The sequence below is a fragment of the Carettochelys insculpta genome, chromosome 4, assembly GCF_033958435.1.
Source record: "Carettochelys insculpta isolate YL-2023 chromosome 4, ASM3395843v1, whole genome shotgun sequence".
Taxonomy (NCBI): domain Eukaryota; kingdom Metazoa; phylum Chordata; order Testudines; family Carettochelyidae; genus Carettochelys; species Carettochelys insculpta.
In genome coordinates, this window is record NC_134140.1 from 102,922,917 (window position 1) to 102,945,392 (window position 22,476).

Sequence of the window (22,476 nt, forward strand, 5' to 3'; positions counted from 1 at the left end):
CAGAGCTCAGTTTTCCTTTCTCTGTTATTTTGCCCTGAAACTTACCTTCCTACTCAAAACCTGAATGCATTCATTAATAAAGCAGCTGTGTGTAAGTAGGGCGTTCTTCTCAAATGCTTCTGTCTCCCACTTATACTCAACCCTCTGTGACCTCAGTTCTCTAATCCTTACTGAACAGTCTGTTTATAGTTGCTCTGCAGAAATAGTGTGACTCATAATATTTTAATGTGAGTGTGCCTTAAAGCACAAACCCGTTCAAAAAACATTCCTCCCAGCACCCATGTGAGCAGACTCCGTCAGCTGGGGATAAAAAATGTTTTCTTTCCCCACTTTAGCAGTGGATCAGCCTTCCTTCCCTCTCCCTCCGCCTTCCCAAAAATGGCTGGCCAGTCAGCAGAGAAGTGTAATAGTCTGGTACTCTCTCGAAGCTAGCACTTGGGGGACTGCTCTAAGATCAGCCCCATGGCAAGTACATCTGTGAAACTGTATCAAAGGGAAATTACTGTGTGTTGCTTTTCAAATCTCTTTTTTCTTGGTCCATCTGTTCATGATCCCAGTAATCTGCATAAGGAATAAACCACACCCCTCATCCTCCTGAAGGTCTGAAAGGTCCAGAACCCCTTGGACCACTGTGGTTCTGCTAAACTGGCAGTGGGCTGCAAAAAGTCACTACAGGGAGTCTGCACCTCCATTATACTACCGACCTTCCGAGATCTATTGCAAAGGCATTTTAAGGTATGGGGAGAGCAAATCTGTGATAGTGCTGCCAGAGCAATACAACAGATTCCATCCTCTCTCCCACACGCAGAGATCATTTAAACAGGCTGTATTCTGGCAAATATATTTCACCTTGGATGCTCCCTTGAACCTCAACAAGGCATGTATGTAAATGGGTCTCACTTCTGATCAGAGATGCTCCTAAAAGCTGTTCTAGCTCCTAGAGTGCATCTGAACTGGAAACTGCTTCTGAGGGCTGGTATGCGCACAGTTTTTGTACTGCATTAACTGTGTCAACCTGACATCACTTTTGTTAAAGCATTACAGTCTGTTAGTGTAGACACCATTATACCACATATAAATCCCATTCTTCTAAGCCACTAAGGAGTTCACAGGCTTGCAAGTTCCTCAGCTGCAGCTAATTGCTGGGCCAGCAACAGCTGGGGAATAAGAAGACTGCAGATCAAAGATGAGGATATTTCCTGGAAAGACTGTTGAGAGGAGACAGCAGCAGAGCAGTAGGTGGTCAGACTTCTGAGGCTGAGATATTGAGTCTGGAAAAAAGCCTGTAAGAGACGGGAAGCAGGCAGTCGTGAGGAACTGGGAGGAAGTGGTCCTAGCCACTTAACACAGGGTTTCTGAGCTGGAACCAGAGTGGAAGTGGATGGGAGGGTGTGGGTTCTCCAACCATCCCCAGCAAAGAGGTCAGGAGTCTGGGGCCTGGGATTATTGACCCATTTCTAGGGGCACAGGACTTCTGGTCTGTTGGACTGTTTGTTTATTGCCCCACAAGGGGTGGAACTAAGAGGAAACCAGCTAGAGTTAAAAGTTGAAGCCACCTGGCACAGGGTTAAATGAATGTTGATGAGGTAGGAAAATCAAGGTGAACTCAATACGGTATCTTGGAGAGCCATACGGGGGTCGGGAGGAGGGAGGGTTCCTGGCTGGCTGGCTGGCAAAGTCACACTGGGAATACTATTGCAAAGATCCTCGTGGGAAAATAATCTAGACCAGTAGAAAGCAGTTGTCATCAGTTTCCACTTCTCTGAGTTAAAGACAATTCTCTCTTCTTGGTTACACAAGTACAACTGTGGTGGAAGTCAATGGAAATTCCTTGGATATATCCAAGGACAGACTATGGCCTTTAGTGACTAATGCTTTTTAGTGGATCAATATGTGTTTACCTGGTAATAATCTTCATGGACCTTGCCTCTTTGTTTCCCCCCATTTCTTCCCACCATCTCCCCTTCAGACTGGGTGCCAAGCAACCTGCAGTGAGGCTATAAAGCTACTTCATATCAAATAGCAGAGGAAGCTGATAGGGTAGTAAACTGTTCCCCACTCTTACTCAGACAGCAGCCTTGTACAAAAGCATTTCAGAAGCTATCAGGGCCAGAAAACTCAAAGCAATGAGTTCATATGAGATTTCCAACACAATTTATAGATTCAAGAGCTTTGCTATACTTGTCTAAATCCAGCCTAATTTTAAAGTCCATGCTGCAGCCACTGGGGTTGCTGAACTCTCATTGAATGCAGGGGAGGCTACTGTTACCTTGCAGGATCCTAACCCTAACCATTGAAAGATCTGCCTCTTTGGAGGTTGTTAGAAACCTATTAGCAGAAGCTTTAACATTCTTTAGCAAGTGAAGGAGTAGCAGCAGGCTATATGGGACAGTGTCATTAGGTGACATATTTTTGGCAGGTTACGGGAAAGAAGTCATGGCTGCGATGCATGGAGAGGATGTACACCACACATGGTCCTTCCTGTTTTGAAAAACGTACATTATTGTGGCAGTTCCCTCTCCAGCTCTGGTAGGTGGAGTCAAGAGTGACCTAGACAAATGGCAGGATTGGCCTAAAAAAACTCTGATGAGGTTTAACAAAGACAAGTGCAGAGTGCTGCACTTAGGACACAAGAATCCCAAGTACTGCTACAGGCTGGGGACTGATTGACTAAATAGCAGTTTTGCAGAAAAGGACACAGGAATTACAGAAGACAAGAAGCTAGATATGAGTCAACAGTGTGCTCTTGTTGCCAGGAAGACTACAAGCGTAGTGGGCAACATTAGTAGGAGCATTGCCAGCATATTGAAGGCACCGGTGAGGCCACATCTCAGTACTTCATCCAATTTTGGGCTTCCTCCCTCCGCACCCTTAGTCTGGAATCTCTGGACAGAAAACATTTGTCACTGAGACCTGTGGCTTCTTCCCCATCCTTTTCAATTTGAGCTACGATTTTCCCAAAATGTGACTCAGCTGCAGGGAGCCGACAGACTTGCTCCTGCAGCAATTTAAAGCACCTGCAGCATCAGCCACCACCACAGAAGCAATGGCAGCAGGTAGGAGCCCCAGGCCCTTTTGAATCACCTGGCCATGTAGAAGTTGTCTCCTTTGCCTCCACCTCTCTCCATCACTGGGCCTCTCCAGCTGCTGTTTCTTCATTTTCATTGTATGGCCCAGAAGCTGCTGAACCATGCTTGTGCTTAATTGTTCTTCAAAGCTGATTAAGGCACAATCCAAAGGTGACAAGTTCAAGTCTGAATTGAAGAGTTTGCTACAGCTCTAATTTTAGTTTCAATCAATAACACAAAGTCTGTTAATTCTGATCTATGCAAGTTTTTCCAGGACAGCTATGCTACTCATCAGTTGAAGAAGACAGCAACTGAGTGACACACAAGAGTTGTATGCCACCATTATTCCAGGGAACACAGTTGAATGCTTCATTGAGTCACATAATGACATTTTTAAAAAATCACAGGACACAAAGATGATCTTCCCAGACCTAATTGTCAATTCCTTTGCCCTGTGTTTGCCAGTGTAATATAAAAGGCTCCCAGTATCCCCTCATATTAATTAAATTTAGATTCACTGGCTTCTTTTGCACAGTTGCTGTATAGTTTAGTAGTGGAAATTCCTAACAGTGAGGGTTTGAAATTTTTTTCCCTTCTGTTATACAACAAAAGTTTGTAAATCACATCATTGTTTGAGTCAGTTATCTAATTAATTGTCCGCTGAAATAATACATAAACATTACTTAAGGTACCATATGTTTAATAATTAATTACATAAAGAAACGTGCAGTTTCTGTAACTCAGCCATGTATTTCAAGTTGAAGAACAGTTCCTTTGTACTATTCAATAATATATATTGACTTGAATCACCGAGAACTTAAATGAAACCATGCCGGTGGTCTAGGCACCAAGGAACTCTGTAAGCCTAGCACTTCAAAATTTTTGGTTTTTGTTATAGTACAGGTTGAACCTCTCTAATCCGGCACCCTCAGGACCTGACCAGCGCCAGATGAGAGAATTTGCCGGATCGTGGGAGTATGACCAATACTTCCACTGCTTACTGGGCTCTTAGAAGACATTTGGGGTAAATTACAGCTAAATAGAGCATAGAACACAGAGAGCCAGGACTGGTGGCTGTAAACAAACTTTATGGGACCACAGGAAGTTGGCCACACCCATGATAAGTGGTCATACAGATAACTAAAATCATGCCAGATTAAAGATGTTGCCAGAAGAAAGAGTTCTGAATTAGAGAGTTTCAAACTTTATTGCAATGAGTAATGTCAAGCAAGTAGCACCCTGCAGAAATGTACCTTCCAAAACATAAAATAGACAACCTTGCATAGTGATAGTTCCTTCTAATTAGAAAAATTATGTATATAATCTTCCACAACTATTCTGGAATATTGTTTTCATGTCTGTTCAGTTAAATATCTATGCAATGTTTACTTATTTAGCAAAAACTTTTTGCTGTACCCTCATGATGTAGGAAATTATCCCCCACCCCATCCCGCAGATGATTTCTATATCCTTTTGTGTATCTAGGTCAATTAAATTTGTCAGAAGGTATTGGAAATGAACTCTATAAAATATAGCTTCTAGAACAACCTGATGAATGGTACGCAGCAGCTATATTAGCTGTGACCTCCTAGCTTCTTCACGTGGGTGGCAAGCAATAGTTTGTTCTAGGCAGAAAGCTTTTAGAACTTATTAGAGATTTCAAAGGGATTCTGTTTTATATAGGTGGCAACCACTATTTCAGTCAAATAGTGATAGCAACGGTAATTCATAGAGGAAGGGAAGGAGAGCATGGAAAAAATACAGTCTGTGAGCCAGGTTTCAGGGAAAGTAGGACAGAACTCGGGGCAGGGAGAAGTGGGGAAAGGGTGTGCGTGGAATCCAGTTAAATAAATAAGTTGTATTCACTATCTCAGGGTAGAAACGGCAATATACTAAACTAGCAGAAAAATTCAGCAAACCAAAATGTCCAAACAAGATAAATGGTCGTGGTCTCTTCTGACCAGATGTATCAAAACGCAGCAGATGTCTGCTGATCCCAGACCAGACAGAAGTATCAACCTGTCTTGCCAAGTGGAAAAGAAGGGGACTTGTGTATAAAGGGCCCCACTTTGCAAAACTAAGTAAAAGCTGGCCAAGATAGCCCCTTAAGGTGGTCTGGATTTAGCAGTCGATCCATATTCAGCAAAACATTTAAGTGTGTGCATAAGTCCACCCACATTTAGCAAATGAGACTTAAGCACAGACTTATATTCTCTCCTAAATTGAGGCAACATTTTCAAAATTATTTGGGAATCTAAGATGTAGATAGGAGTCCAGTGGGATTTTCAAACCTATTACGGTTCTTGGCAGAGCAGTCAAGGATTTGAATGGGCATGGTGGACTAACTAGCTGTAGTTTCCAGACTTGGTCAGTGAAGAACTTTGGTGTGGTATTGTGAGGGGGTTTGTACAGCTGTACCACCTTTACTGTATGAGGCATTGTCTTGGAATGTGAGCAGCAAATAAAATGCCATGGTGCAACCACTGTAGTGTAGGCACTACCTACTTCAATGGGAGCAGTTCTCCCCAAGAGGCTGTCTACACCACTATAGATATCTCTCTTGAGGCAGGGAGGTAGATTTTTCACCTCTGTAAGAGATCTGGCTTTGTTGACGTTAGTTCCCTGTGTAGACCAGCTCTAGCACTACTATGTGTCCATCTCTCTCTGGTTTGTCCATCCTCATCCAGGAGCCTGATCCTGCAGTCCTTCCATTACCATCCAGTGTTTTTTATTGGGCTCAACTTTTAGGACCCTTAACCTGTCCTCTGATTTTGCAATTTTGTTCCTGCCAACAATAGTGTTGGAAATGAACTCTGGGCTCAGTCAGTTAGTTCACTGTTTTAATGCTTTCATGGCTGCCCACAGTTAATTGCAGGAACAAAAATATTCTTCCAAAACTAGAAGCAATTTCTTAAACTAAAACCCATTTTATAATGTGATAAGCTCTGAGCAGTAATCCCTTAAAGAGTCATCCCTTAATTTCTGCTAGAGACGGTAAGCGTAAAACAACCCAACTTCCCCTCTAAATGCTAGAGTCCAGTGTGTGATACAAATAAGTACGGGAGTTATCCTTTCTAATAACCTGACAAACTCCTAAAGATTATATGACAATCATTTTCTGTAATGTAGTCTCTCTGCGTATTTGGTCAAGAAACCTGACTATAGTATCAAGTTTATAAGAATAGAATGGCAGGAAATGCAAAACAATAAAGTATAATGTCATACAGTACTCTTTAAATGTTTCCAGAAAAGTGCTATACAAAGAACTAGTGTAATTTTAGTATTTAGATACAGACTTCATTTTCTTAGGTTATTTAGACAGAGCCAATATGTATTGTATTGTTCCTTCTGTCCCACTGAAAACTCTCTTGGCGTAAAGTTTTGAAGTATTTGCCATGTATCCAGACCATAATGTATTTGCATAAATACTTTTGGGAAGTAAGACAACAACAGTATACTCAAAACACGCTATACAGTCCTGTTAGTTCTGTTATGCAATACTACACTAATATCTCGGTATTAAACACTTCTATTGGCACTGCTGCTGGAGTACAAAACCTTCCTCCTTCCTTCCCCCTGCAATGAAATTACTTAAAAACTCACAACTCCAAACTTTAGAAGCCCAGATAACCCCCCACAGCCCAGTAAAAGTATAGGGAAAGATTTCTTTTACGAGAGAAATATAGGATAGCAACATCCGAGTTCAAAACTAGCCAGTTTCTACTTGATTTTGGCAAACTGTATTTATTGTTTCAAATGTCAATATTTTTAAAATCAAATCTCTATGGCTATGTCTACACTAGCCAAAAACTTCAAAATGGCCATGCAAATGGCCATTTCGAAGTTTACTAATGAAGCACTGAAATACATACTCAGTGCCTCATTAGCATGCAGGCGGCCACGGCACTTCGAAATTGACGTGGCTCACCGCCGCACGGCTCATCCAGATGGGGCTCCTTTTTGAAAGGACCCCTGCAACTTCAAAGTCCCCTTATTCCTGTGAGCAGATGGGAATAAGGGGACTTCGAAGTAGCCGGGGTCCTTTCGAAAAGGAGCCCCGTCTGGATGAGCCGTGTCACTTTCGAAGTGCCATGGCTGCCCGCATGCTAATGAGGTGCTGAATATGTATTTCAGTGCTTCATTAGTAAACTTCGAAATGGCCATTTGCATGGCCATTTTGAAGTTTTTGGCTAGTGTAGACACAGCCTATAAGGGGCTCCTGCTACCCTGCTGAAGTGAAAGGAAGTTTGCCATTGACTTAATCAGGAGCTGGATGAAGGTCTGTGTGCACAGGCAAAATTGTGTTTATTATTAAATTGTGCCAGTAGCATTTAGGGGACTTCATAAAACCTCCTTCAGAAAAGAAACTCAACCCCTCCAAATAACTCCTCGGGCAAAAGACTGTGTGTAAATATGCGTTACTTGGTGCCTGCAGATCAACAAACATAGGCTCCATCAGACCAACAAGAGAAGCGAAATTCAGAGTGAGAGTTTGTCTAAACTGGCAAACAAGTTCTGTTTGGAAATGTATCAGCTCATACATTTTAAATAACTTTCTCCTGATCTAGGCAAGGCACCAAACATCAGGGCTATGTCTACAGTAGAGTGATCTGTCGACATAAGTTACTGATGGAAGAGATCTGCTGGCAAAATTTCTGTCGACAGATCACATCCGCATAGCAAAGCAGATTGCACTGTCGATCTGCTCTGTCTACAGAGAGTGGCCAGACTGCCTGCCCACTTTCTTGACAGAATGAGCCCCAGAACCCTATCACACAGGGTTGCCTGGCCAGCAACTTTTTCTGGGAGCCCCAGCCAGGCACACCCTTAAAGGACCCATACACACACACACATTCTCTGCCCATGCTGAGGCTAGCCTAACTCCTTGAGGGACAGCATAGCAACTGCAGGGCTCACAGGCTTGTTGAGAGAGACTTTGCACTTTCCAGATAGCTATGGTGCCAGAGAGGCCCCCCAGGGGGCTTGCATGAGCCCCACATGCAGGTACTGCAGCTTCTGCTGCACCTCATCCCAGCTGCCCTCCTCTTCCTCAGGGGAGACGAGCCTGGCACTGACTTCAGCAGCACGCTGTAGCTGCCCCACAGGCCCACCTGTACTCACCCCCTCAGGAGCTCAAGCAGGTCTGGAGGTACGTCACCAGTTCAGACTGGTGGAACCAGTTCATCATGGGGCAGTGGGACAACCAGCAGTGGCTCCGGAATTTCAGAATGAGAAAGGACACCATCGTGGAGCTCTTCACCTCACTTGTCTCCACCCTCCAGAGACAGGAGACCTGGATGCAGCCCATCATCTCCCTGCAGAAGCGGGTTGCTATTGTCCTATGGACCCTGACAGCTAGCACATTGATGGGAACCAGTTTGGCATGGGCAAGTCTACCATCAGGGCTGTCCTCATGCAGATAAAGCATTCTTGGGTGGCAGGCCCTGCATGGGGACGGGGCATGTGTGTCACCCAAGGGGGACCCTTCAGAAGCAGGAGTTGGGGCAAGCCCCATCCCCAGGGGAATGTGCATCCCACCTTTACACAGACCTGCTGCTGGGGGAGCAGCCTCACATGGGGGGGTCCCGGAGAGCTCAGGGCAAGGGGAGGGGGCGGGAGGGCACTGGGGAGACACACACACACACACACACCACAGAGCCCAAGGGCTCCCTCCCACAGTCCCTGATGAGTGTGTTTGGTCCCCACCCCTTCCAGGTAGTGATGGCCATCAACCCACTTCTGCTCCCGAGGGTCATCCATCTTGCAGACATGGATGCCTTCATGGCCAGATTCACTGCTCTGGGGTTCTCCAGCTTCCTTGGACCTACTGACAGGACCAACATCCCCATCCATGCCCTGGACCCTGGGGCACAGTACATCAACCACAAGGATACTACTCAGTTGCGTTGCAGTCCCTGGTCAACCACCAAGGACAGCTCATTGACATTTATGTTGGGTGATCAAGCTGGGCACATGACACTAGGATATTCTGCAACTCTAGTCTGTGCCAGAGGGTGGAGGCAGGCACCTACATTCCCCACCGGGAACTGACAGTCATGGATTTGAACATGCCATTGTGCATTGTGGGGGGACACCACATACCCCCTTTTGCCCTGGCTTTTGAGGCATACACTGGCCATCTGAACCAAAGCCAGGAACTCTTTAATGCCCGACTCAACCAGGCATGGAACCAGGTCATGTGTGCCTTTGGCTGTCTCAAGGCAGGTTTTAGGTGCCTCCTCACCTGGCCAGACTGGAGAAGCACAGTGGCCACCTGTTGTTCTTTCCAAAACATTGTGGAAAGAAAGGGAGAGGTCTTCCTCCCAGAGTTGGGGGGCAGATGCCAGCTGCAGCTATGAGCAGCTGGGTCTACTAGGCCCATCAGGATGGGCTGCAGATCTGGGAATCCCTGAGGGATTGCTTCTTCCACAGCCCCCAACCCTCTCCAGGGCTCTCCCCACTGGGGCCTCAGGCCCACAGACCTACCCCATCCCCTCCACAACACCTTCCTTCGTACCCTCACCCTTCTTTAGCCCCTCCCTAATAAAGAGGGGCGCAGGAGTGGTGTTTATGTAACTTGTTTACATACAGAAATGGAAATGTGATAAAAAACAAATGTTCTGCAAAAAACTATTTACAATGAGAAAGATGGTATAACTATATGCAGTTATATATGATATATATAATATAACTATATGCAGGGGGGCGGGCCATGACCCCGCAGGGGAGTGGGACCCCAAGTGGTGGTGGGATCGGGATCCCTCTCAGGGCTGAATTGGGGCCAGGAGCATGGGGAGGTATGGAGGCGGGGGAGCTGTGGCAGGGTCAGGCTTCGCAGGGGCTCTTGGGGATGGAGGCAAGCATGGCTGGGAGGGCCTGGGGGCAGCCATGGCCATCACCCACCAGACGAGGTCCAGCATGCCTTAGGGCATGGTCAGTGAGGGCAGTAGGAGCAGCAGCAGTGGGAGGGGAGTGAGGGTGGCAGCGACTGGTGGCTGGGCCAACAGTGAAGGTGTCTAGGTGGGACATCAGTTGGTCCCAGGCCCATGTCTGCCACTCCCAGTCTTCCTGCAGCCACCACTGCAGAAGGTTGGTGAGCCTCCAGATGGCAGCGGTGTGGGCCCTCTGGAGGGTGTCATTCCCCTGTTGATGGCTTCTCTGGCTGCTGGCCCACCTTTGCCAAAGTGAGGTGCTGGCTGGTGCAGATGCTGGTATTGTGCTGTCTGGCCCTGGTTCTGGGATGGGGCTGGCCGGCCCTGGCATGAAGGCAGAACTGCCCTGGCCCCTGGATGATGCAGCTGTAAGGAACAGAAGGAGGAGAGATGGTGAGTCATTCCTGCAATACAGCCCCAAAAGCCCAGCCCCCTCCCCCACCCACCATGAGCAGCAGCCACCATCCCACAGTCTGAGGGATGGGGTTGTCCTGGGAGCAGTGGCATGTGTGGCCAGCATGGTGTGCCTCAGGGACCGGGAGGAGGGTTGCAGGTTCCCCACCTGCTCAGTAGTGTTCGAGGGAGGGTGTCCAGCCATGGAGAGGTCCTCACATAGATAGTGGGTGCTCTGGGTGCAGCCTGGCCCTCCCCGGGACCCCCTCTCCCCACCACATGTGTGGTTCATAGCACTGCCTGCAGGAACTGGTGCTGACTCTTGCCTGTGGGTGTGCTTGCATGCCAGGAGCCGCACTCAGAAGCTGGTCAACTTCCAGCCATGGCAGGGGCTAGCAGGCCCCCGCTCCATGCGCTGGGGCTTGTGATGCATGGGGTACTTACCAGAAGGTCCCTCAAACAGGACTGGGGGTGCCCTGGATGTAGCTGGGCTAGATGGGCTTGAGTCCAGGGCAATCACCAGTGAGTCCTCCCTCATCTTGGACCCCATGTCTTTTACCGGCTCTGGCTCCAGCTGGGTCCCGGGCTGCTCCTCCTCCTCTGCCTCCGGAAGTGGTGGGGGAGTGCTCCTCGGCCAAGTTGTTGGCGACTGTGGGCAGGGGGATGAGTCCTTGTCCCTCGAGAGGTTGTGGAGCTTGTGATAGGGGCAGGATGTGGGTTCTGCCCTGACCTCCTGGAAGCATCCCAGGCCTGGATGTACCCCTGCTTCAGCTCCTTGACCTTCGCCTGGACTTGTTCCCCATGCCACCAAGGTGGTGGCCAGCCAGATGTAGGCAGTGGCATTCCTCTTCTTGGCCAAGGGGTCCAAAGGAGCGATTCCTCAGCTCAGAGGCTGAGAGGGTCCTACAGCTTGGGCCTGGTCTAGGACGGACCCCAGCATTTTGTGCCCCGGATAGGCTCCTGAGACCTCTCCTGCAGCTCCCTGAGGGGTCCTGGGGGGGTTGCAGGGCTGCTGGCACATTGGCAGAGACAACATGCTGCTCTGCTGCTGCTGCCACACTCTCAGCTTCCTGCCATGGGGTTTCTGGGGCTCCCTGAGCCTTTAAGAATGGCTGCAGACAGGGAGCATAGAGCTGTGATTGCTGTGGACAAGGTGTCTCCCAGGGCCATCTATGTGGCTGGCACCATGGAGGACTATCTGTCCACAGAAGCCTCTCGCTTCTTCCCCCCTGCCCTGCCCCGCCCCCAGAACATCCACGCTCAATTTCTGTTGACAGAATCTCTCTGGAGAGGCATTCTGTCTCATGGGGGAAAGGCAGAAGGCTGTCGACAAAAGTGCCATGTTCTCTCCATTTACCGTTGACAGAACGCATTTTGAGTGTGGATGCTCCATGAATTTGGTTGACAAAACTCTCTAGTGTAGATGTAGCTGCCCTGTTTGAGACTAACCTTAGTTTGCTGCCTGTGGTTGACCATGAACAATTAACTCAATATGACTTGCTCAAAGTAATGTTTAAAACTGTTAGAGAAACAAGGTGGGTGAGGTATATCTTTTATTGGACCACCTTTTTTTGGTGAGAGACAGTTTTTGAGCTTACAGAGATCTGGGGATTTTTAAACTCTTTTACTAACTTGAATTATTTTCCCTGTCTAGACAAGCCATAAAACGCCCCTCATTGAACATACCCTTCTGTCAGTCTTAAGATACCAGGCCCTTCAGCTGCTTTTAATGTTGGGGTCACGATACAAGGAGAGTCAATCTCTAACATGGCTGGGACCCAACCCCTATATGGATTATAAAGCACGAATGAATTGTACCCAAGCATGAACTTTTCTCAGTATTATTTCAGGTTGTTTTAACCTCTTTGCATTTCACTTTCGGTTTCGGGTTCCTTTTGAAGAAAATATGGTGAAATTAAATCCATATTGAAACCAGAGAATTTTGTTGCAGAAGTGCCTGAATGTAACATAATTATGTATCCAACTGCCATATGGTTCATTACTAACCCTAAGCTAAAACAGTCTAAAAAGATTATGCAGAGGCAGCAAAATGTTTTGTGGAGAATTATGCCAAAATGTTCATGAGCCATAAAAAATTTTACATGGAACCTCATTGGTTTTGATTTGAACTCCAAACTAGCCAAGTATCTCGTGCCTTCAGGTAGGCTGTGAATAATAGTTGCAACAGAACATTAAACTTAAAAAGTAAAGGTTTTCATTCTGTTTTGTGTTTTGAGGAAAGAAAAAAAATGTTTTTTGTGTGAAAACAAAATTTCATGGGTGCAAAATGGTTGGTATTTTTGCTTCCCAAGTAGCTGCTTACACCTTTTTTCAGTGCAATAGGATACACTTGTAGGCTGATATGGCATAAGACAAAGGAAGGGAAATCTGCAGTGGATTTTATTCCCTTTCATAGGGAATATTCTGAAGTTGAGAATGAATTCAGTTGTGTGAGAAAGCACGTTGTGTTTCGAATCCTAATTTTCAAAAAAGGCCCAATTCTTCTACCAATTGAGTTGTAGATTGTTCTGCCACTGATATTAATGAGAGAAGGATCAGACCCAAAGTTTGTGCCCACAGAAATAAACCACAGTAGTGTGACACCTTTGAGCAGAAATCTTCTTATTGGCATAACCTTTTATTATTACCAGGATATTTGCAGAGCTGCTCAGAAATCAGTAAGGCACGCTTCTCAAGTGTGTTAATTTTCCAACCACTTCAAAGAGAGTTAGACATTGTTCTTCTTTACTGTTAGTGCTAAATCTTTTTCTTTGCAGTGAGCAAATGTTTGAATGTCTTTTGAAGTGTTAAGTATTGGACCTTACATTGCTTGAATAGTTCTACTCTGCAAATAAGCCTCCTACCTTAAGTTAACAAGACTTTGACATCACTACACATGACTCATTTGATTACATATTTGTGACACGTAATAGATCAAATTAATCCATGGTATAAGTCCTTTAATTCACTTGGTTTCAGTAGCGCTCCAGGAGGAATTAATTGGGACAATTTTATATCTATCTATCTAGCTATCTACACAATATTGATATACATATTAGTGCTTCACTTCAGAGAAAAACATGACTTTTCCACCTAGTTATGTGAGTTTTCATTGTAAAAGCTTAACATCAATTTTATATATATAAATAGATGTTACATGGACATTATTTTTTCCTTAATTTAGTTTTAATATTTTATAAAAGTAAACATTTTAACAAAAATCCAAGTCCTTCACTTATCTCATAGTAGACACAGAAGGCACATGAACATTAAAAAAAATTTGAAACTTAAAAAAAAATCGAAACTTAATTTCATGCATATTTGTTGTTTAGACTTTCAGGGTCAGTTTCACCGTTATTTCAGAACCATTCTTCTGGTTCAGGAAAGCATTTAAGCATATTTTGCCCTGAATATGGACATGTGTGAATCAGGGCCTTAGTATATCTATTACACACTGGACATAACCATTCTATAATTTTCATTACTCTGAGTAGCTAAGTATTTATTTCTTTTTTAAGTAAAACATTCATTGTAATAGATAAGAATCAGCAAGGGCACTTCATTATCTTGGAACACTAATATGTATATCGATATTTTGTTGCGAACACACATTTTGATATCACTGAAAAGAACAGATCTAGTTTACCGCATTGACATCCATAAAACCATTTTTGTTAAATGAAATAAAACTCTATTCAGTATTAACAGCATTGTTAGTCATGCTATGTTTGGAGTCATACCTACACAGAATGAGGTTTTCTGTTTCATTATTTCTACCAAATTAAAAAATAATCCAGAGATATTACTTAAACTTCCTGTGGGGGGAAGTTCTAGTTCTCCATCAGCTCTTAGAATGATAAGGCCATTCTGTTGAACACAGAAAAATGTAAGCAGCAGAAATGTGGCACTTTAAAGACTAACGAAATGATTTATCTGGTGATGACCTTTTGTGGGACAGACCCACTTTAATGTATTGGATTTCAGGGGTGTTGTGTGGGGCTTTTTGTGGTTGCTGTTGTATTGTCATTTTGAGAGCACCCCATGAATAATCTGATTTCCCACTCTGTTCCCCACACTCTCATCCTGAGAGCCACATCAGAGCTAGTATTCTGCTGGCTATGAAGACCTGGTTGGGTATGCCTACAGAACACATAAATTCTGCTGAGTACTCTTGCTGTTCTGGACACCAGTGAGAACAAAATCTGTGCAGCTCTCCTTGCTCCTGCTGGTTCAGGAAGCCAGAAGTAAACATTTAGGGACAGATCCTCAGCTGGCAACCCACTGATTTCAGCTGAGGTATTCTAATGCTCACCACTTGAGGAGCCACCCCTTACCATTTTTTTAAAACATTTTTGGCTCTTTGAGCCTTATAGGAAAATATATGCACATGCATTAGCTGAGTACAGGTTGAACCTCTCTAATCCAGAACTATCTCAGACGGCAAATTTCATAATCCTTCATGATTTTAGTTAGCCAGACGAGCACTTGTCATGGGTGTGGCCAAGTTTCCCATGGTCCTGTAAAGTTTGTTTATAGCCACCAGTCCTGGCTGTCAGTGTTCTGTGCTGTAATTTACCTCTAAATGTCTTCTAAGAGACCAGTAAGCACTGGAAGAGTTGGTAATGCTGCTGGACAATATTGACCTCCCATTGTCTGGCAAAGTCTCTCATCTGGCACCAGTCAGGTCCTGAGGGTGCCTGATGAGAGAGGTTCAACCTGTAATCAGAATTGTATACCTTGAAATCCTCTTCACTTTCTTTTTTAAAACACTTGATTTTCGTGCTCATGAAGCGTGTGAAACTAAAAGCATTACAGGCTAAAGATATCTGTCCATAGAATGAAGCCCTTGGCACTGGAGAGTTTGATTAAGGGGACTGGCATAAGACAGCTAAAAACTCTAATCTGCCTGTGAACCCAGAACCCATCAGTGCAGCCTGTATAGTAGACAGGGCTGGCCAGCTTGGAGATCTGCCAGTTCAGAAGATCTCATAGAAAGTCAAAAAGCTGGCCCCTCTTGAGCCTTAGCTGGTTTTAACAGTATTTCTCAGTCAGTCACTATAGGAAAAGACAGGTAGAGAGAACAATATTGACAAGTTGGGATACCTTGGCTTTGTGAAGGAACAGCCTTGGGCCAGAGGTAAATGACACCTTCCAGACCCTAGCAATCTGGGTCATATCATAACCAGCAGCTAAGAAAGTAAAGTCCTGGTACCCCTAACCAACTTCGTGAGACATTAGTCTCCCAAAAAATCTATCATATAATTGTGCTTTTATAAAACTCATTCTGAAGATTTTGGCATTACCTGATTGATTGTTTTTAATTACAAGTAAAATCGTGTATATTTACCTTAATGATCCTTTCTAAATACTATTGATTTGTACTTTTATCGATGAGTCACCACTATAACCATTTGGCTAGTTGTCCCAGCCACAACCAAAATATTAGCTGGTTCTGGGATTTTGTTAAACCCCTGACTTTCCCCATCTTTGTAACAGTACAATGGTTTTGCTGCGCTTTGGCGAGACAAAACCATCCCAGTTCTACCCATGTCCTTTAACTTTTGCATTCCTTGCTGTTTTCACTAGGTGGCAGGATTTCACCGTTACTTGCAAAGAAACAGTTGCATGCAAAGAGGTTTTGATTTTTTTTAAAACGAAACTGCTGTTGAGTATTGCATAGCATTAAAAAATAAACATTAAGAGACAATGATACTTACAAGTGATAAGGGGGAAATATGTTCAATAAACTGAAACTTGACTATTGATTAAGATTAATTTTATGGCTGAAAATCATTCAGAGAAAACAGAATTAAAGATGTTATTTTCCTAGCAAAAGAATGGACACAACTCCTTGGTTTTAACCAAAGTAAAATTATTTTCTCTCATATTTAATGTTTCTGCTACATTAGAAAAACTAGTTCACTTAAGCACACCTCTAATTAGTAAGTATATTACTATCTAAAAGAAATATGTTTAAATCACTAGCTTAATAATGCCCCAAAGTCAAATTCCTAACAGTTTAGCAAGTGATCTAGTGTTGAATACTAGAGAGAATGAATATGGCCCCCATCACCAGCTTTTCCCTTTTTATTTTATCAGTATAAAATGCAAGTTAATCTGACAGGATTTATTATGATTCACTAGCCCCAAAACTTCTCTCACAATATTGAATTAGCGCTCATACCGTGGCTGTGGACAGAATAGCCCCTTGTCTAAGATGACAGAATACAGCAACACAGCTAACTTTCCACAATTCCTAATGACCTGGAAAAACCAGAGTCTGTAATAAAATAAATATTTGTTAAACCAAACTACTTTGAAAATATTGTTCTAAAATTTAATCATTCGAGACAGTTACATTTCAAGTCATTTTTGACTTCATAGATATTATATATACTGTGATACTTTGAACAATGTTCTGGTTATAATCCATGAAATACATATCCGGGCGTGTTTGGCAACTATTATAGCTATTTCCAGAGAGTGTACTTTTCATTAATATGACTTGATAACTCTCTGGGAATGATTTCCAGGAGTCCCAAAATAGCAGGAACACTTTCTTGTACAAAAGCTTTTGTCTATTCCATGCCAAGACTAGCAAGAGTGTCACAAACTGATATTTAAAACTGGGTTTGCTACTCGGGGGCCCAATCCTGCGTGGTGCCAAGTGACAGCCACCAAACCCAATGAACTTAATGGGCACTGAAGCCACTCGTCACCACACAAAAATTGAGCCCTTCCCGGGCAAGAAAACACTTGTACTTGTGGTACTTGCAGATAATCCAAAGCATTACCAAAACATGCACTCCCCCAGTCTGTACCTGTGGAAGCAGCTCACCAAATATATTTACAACAAACGTATAGCCTGCCCCACAATAAAAACCGACACAGACTTCTTCCCTTCTCTCCATGTCGTAATACACTGACAATCTCTCTCTCCTTGTCCTACCTTGGCGATTTGCAAAGGCTGCTTTTGCTCCTTGCCACCTTGCAGTCTGAAGCCCCAAGGTGCCCCTCCACTCATGGAAATGCAGATATAATCCCCTGTGCCCATTTTCCTGGTGCAGTTAGGCTGTGTTCATCTGCAGAGGAGGATGAAAAAGTTCTCTAGCATTTGTAGCTGTTCCCTGAACTTGAGGCTCGCCTGGCAGGCAGAGCTGGAGAAGCAGAGCACCACTCCGTGGCTGCTGCAGCCGCGTTACTGCTCTCTGTAATGTAGTCATTCACAAGAATGCAAGAGCTCTCACTGATCAAGGGCCCAGCCCACTGTTTCGTCAGACTCCTATGCTCAGCCCACCTTCATAGTGAAGTAAAATAATGCTGAGAAACCACACACAAAAGACACTGGGCCATGAGACTGAAAAAGCTATTTTTAACTATACAAACGCTGCCCATGACAGCTACATCAAAACACCAGAGTAAGTAGTGTAAATTTCCCAGTGATGAGTTAAGGCCATGTTTACATTTTACACATGGTACCTGGCTTGCTAAACTTTAATCTCTGTGTCTTGAGCTCAGATTCTAAACAAAGGAGGGGAGACAGGATATCAAGAGAAACTCCATTAAGATCATCTGAGTAAATTATATTATTAGATTCCTAGAAGTACCCACTAAGCACTGCAGTTTTGGAGGTAAAAAAGTCAGTTGTGACTTTCTATTTCTGGAGATGGCTCTGTGCTGGTCCAGTTCATAAGCAGTCTTCAGTCTCCATCAGTTATGGCCCCAGGGTACCAGTGTACTTCAGAGGATCACTGAAACATGGGAGCACTTCAGCTACCTCTCCTTCCTCTTAGCCACCACTCCCTCTCCTTCTTCTTGCCCACCACTTGAGAAGCGGCACTCAACAGGATGTGCAGCAGTTGCCTTTACTGACACTATCCACAGATGGTTGGAATTTATCCACCAGAGCACATCATATTGTAGAAGAGGAAAGATGACCAAGTGGGACTGGGACTTAGGAGACCAAGGTTCAGTTTCCTCCTCTGCCACAGACTTTCTGTGTCACCTTAAAAAAGGGATAGAAAATAAGACTACGGCTACGTCTACACGTGAAGCCTACATCGAAATAGGCTATTTCGATGAATAACGTCTACACGTCCTCCAGGGCTGGCAACGTCGATGTTCAACTTCGACGTTGCACAGCACCACATCGAAATAGGCGCAGCGAGGGAACGTCTACACGCCAAAGTAGCAAACATCGAAATAGGGATGCCAGGCACAGCTGCAGACAGGGTCACAGGGCGGACTAGCACTTCCGGGGCAACAGCTAGCCACTCCCTTAAAGGGCCCCTCCCAGACACACTCAGCCTGCACAAAACGTGGTCTGAGGAGCCATAGGCACACAGACCCCGGGCGACGCAGGCATGGACCCCCAGCAGCAGCAGCAGCAGCAGCCAGAGGTCCACCCAACCCTCCCGGCAGGAGCAGGGCTTGCCCTGCTCCATGCCATGCGGGAGGCAGCTGAGCACCTCCTTGCTACACCGGAGGAGGCGCTGCCCCCAGGGCAGCAGGGCTCAACCCCCAACCCTGCAGAACCCCGCCCCCCCCACCTCACACGCCGGCGGCTGTGGAGCTACCCCACCAGCACCGACTGGTGGGAGCGGCTGGTGCTTGAGGAGTGGGACGACGACCGCTGGCTCAGGAACTTCAGGATGAGCCGGCAGACATTTATGGAGCTGTGCCAGTGGCTCACCCCCGCACTCAGGCACCAGGACACTGCCATGCGGCGTGCCCTCCCTGTGGAGAAACGGGTCGGCATCGCTGTCTGGAAGCTGGCCACTCCGGACAGCTACCGATCTGTGGGACAGCAGTTTGGTGTCGGCAAGGCCACCGTTGGTGCTGTCCTCATGGAGGTAAGAGAACCCACGGTGGGAGGGCAGGGCAGGGGAGGGGGGCCCGGGCAGGGGAGGGAAGGGGAGGGTGGGGGAGGGCAGGGCAGGGCAGGGCCACGCACACCCTGCTCACCCCTCATTGGTGCTCTCCCATGTGCTTTCCCTGCAGGTTGTGCGTGCCATCAACGCCATGCTCCTGCACAGGCTCGTGAGGCTGGGGGACCCAGATGCCACCATCGCGGCCTTTGCCACCCTGGGCTTCCCCAATTGCTTCAGGGCTCTGGATGGGACTCACATCCCCATCCGCGCCCCGCATCACAGTGGAGGACGCTACATCAATCGCAAGGACTACCATTCTGTGGTCCTCCAGGCCTTGGTGGACAGCCGGGGCCGTTTCCAGGACATTTATGTGGGCTGGCCTGGCAGCACCCACAACGCCCGGGTTTTCCGGAACTCGGACCTGTGCCGCTGGCTGGAGGCAGGGACCTACATCCCCCAGCGGGAGATCCCTGTGGGGGACACCACCATGCCCCTCTGCATCATCGCAGATGCGGCATACCCCCTCCGGCCCTGGCTCATGCACCCCTACACGGGCCATCTCTCCGCTAGCTAGGAGCGCTTCAACCAGCGCCTGAACCACGTGCGCCAGGTGGTGGAGCGCTCATTTGGCCACCTGAAAGGACGCTGGAGATGTCTCCTGACCCGCCTGGATGCGGGCCCCAACAACATCCCCCTGATTGTGGGTGCCTGCTGTGCCCTGCACAATTTGGTGGAGAGCAAGGGGAGGCCTTTTTCCAGGGCTGGGCTGTGGAGGCTGGCAGGGCCGACGTGCAGCCACCCGCTGCCCCCAGTCGGCAGGTGGACCCCGAAGGGACCCGGGTCCGGGAGGCCCTGCGGGCCCACTTCGATGATGAGGCCGTGGGGTGAACTCTGCCAGGCCCCCCACTGCCCATCCCTTCCTCCACAACACTCCCTGCCCCAACGCCCACACCATGGAGCACCCAACAGCACCCCCCTCCCACTTTTCCTGGACAAATGACAGCACGCACTTGTGGCTGAACTTAAACTGCTTTTTCTTTTAGAACTTTTTTTTTTAACTATAAATAAAACAAGAACAAACTATATACAACATGTGTGGAACAAAAGTAATGTGTACAAATAAAACAATAGTAATAAAAAAGTTTGTTCAGTAATAAAAAGAAAACCAGCGATGATAAAGGGGAGAACTATTTACATGGGGGGGACGGGGCAAACGGGGGGCACAAATTAATGTCACAACTATATACAAGGGAGGGGGGCCACGTCCTGGGCCCCTCGCCCCTAAAATCCGGCACTGGGCGTGGGCGGCCGGCAGCCCCGCCGCGGCCGCAGCCCTGTCCGGGGCTGGCTGGGGGCGGGGCGGACCGGAAGATATGCCCGGCGAGTCTCAGCTGGCTCCAGGGGTCCCTCGGCGCTCCGGCCCTCGGTGGTGGGTGGCGGGGCGACGGCGGACGGGATGGCGACGTGCGGAGCAGCTGGTGGTGTGGCGGGTGGAGCAGGCAGGGCAGGCGCTGCGGCGGCTGGCGCGGCATGGGGGGGCCAGGTAGTCCACCAGGCGGTTGAAAGTGTCCATGTAGGCCCCCCATGCCTCTTGGCGCCAGGCCAGCGCCCGCTCCTGCAGGTGCAGGTGGCGTTGCTCCACCCGCAGGTGCTGCTCCGTGACCTCCAGCTGCCAACGGTGGATGGCCAGCAGCTGGGGGTCCGTCGCCGTCAGCTGGTGGTGTTGCGGGGTACGCCGTCTAGCCCGCCGTGGGGCCGGTCGGTCCTCGGCCGAGGGGCTGGCCTGGAGCGATGGTCCCGGAGGGCTCTCCGGGACCACTGATGCCTCTCCGGTGCTCTCTTCCGGTCCTTCCGATGGTGCAGCTGCGGGACACAGGAGAGGAGGTGGGGAAGAAGAATGGAGACAGGCGTTAGTGTGGGCCCCGAGCCGTGGCCTTTGTCCCCCCAGCCCTGTGCTGCAGGTTCCCCATCCCTGTCCCCAGGAGATGCTGCTGTGATGGATGGGGTTCAGGGGTCCCCCCCTGCACTGCACCCCGTCCCCTGGTGGGAGCGACTCTCACTTCACTCTGCAGGGTCTGACAGGAGAGGTTTCTTAGGCCACAGATGCCCAGTTTCTCCCAGGAGTGACAGCACCAGCTGTCAGAAGAGACAGTCCTTCCAACCCGTCCTGGGGAGAAGACCCCAAGGGGTGCCCCTCTGGGGTGTAGCTTTCCCCCTCCTCAGGCTGGCTGCCTTCCAGCTCTCCCTTCCCCTAGCCTCTACCTGCGGCCCCCATCCCCCCCGCCCCGATTCAAAGCCAGCTCGGCTCCTCCCTCCTCTTTGTTCAGGGCAGAGGTGTCACCTGCCAGCTGTAGCCCCAGGATCATCCTTTGCCCCGGGAGCTATTCGGCTCTTGTTGCTCATATCTAGCCTGAGTCTCCCTTTTGCACTCCCCCCACTCCATCACATGCTGCTGCTGCTGCTGCTGCTGTGGGGTGTCCCACCCCCTCCTCCTGGGGGCCCCTCGAGGTTCCGCTCCCCCCTGCCCCGGGGATGGGGCATGGCACTGTCGTGCGGGGTGAGGGGGGGCAGGGGCTGATGCACTGCTGTGGGAGACATGGCCCTGCTGTCTTTGGGGCCATGGCCATGTGAGCATGTGGGGGGCCCTGGACACGTATCTATTACCCCTGCCCCTCAAGCCCAGGGGTGTACACCAGAGGGGGGTACATACCTGTCGGTCCACTCCCACGGTCTGGAGATCCCCGGGGGGCGGAGGCCCGGCTGCTGCTCCGGGATGGCAGGAGGAGGATCTGCAGCCCGGATTCTGCAGAGGAGGAGCCCCCCTCCTCCTCCTCCTCCTCCTCCTCCTGCCGCGATGGCCCGGGGATGGGCTCCGGGGGGGGCCCCCGGGGTTTGGGGCTTACCTCCGGGGCGGACTCCGGCTGCAGGGCCTGCTGGGGCTCGTCGGCCGAAGTATCAAGGGTGGCTGGAGGGGAGGAGGTGTGCCGGGGGCCCAGGATGTCCCTGAGCTCCCTGTAAAAGGGGCAAGTGACGGGGGGCGGCCCCAGATCGGCTGGCTGCATCCTGGGCCCGGGCGTAACCCTGCCGCAGCTCCTTCACCTTACTCCTGACGTGATCAGGAGTGCGGGCAGGGTGACCCCGGGCGGCCAGGCCCTTGGCCAGCCGAGCGAACGCATCCGCGTTCCGCCTCTTGCTCCCCATTACCTGGAGCAC

At 48.1% G+C, this 22,476-nt stretch overlaps 1 protein-coding gene across 1 annotated transcript in view; it reads right to left on the reverse strand.

Annotated features, from left to right (window-relative positions):
- Positions 1-17,587, reverse strand: part of SYNPO2 (synaptopodin 2) — a 143,958-nt gene extending 126,371 nt beyond the window's left edge. Inside the window, exon 1 of the mRNA XM_074993396.1 lies at positions 17,343-17,587. Coding sequence (XP_074849497.1) covers positions 17,343-17,447 — 105 coding nt within the window. The 5' untranslated portion in view covers positions 17,448-17,587. The remainder of the gene's footprint in view (positions 1-17,342) is intronic.
- Positions 17,588-22,476: the final 4,889 nt, after the last annotated feature.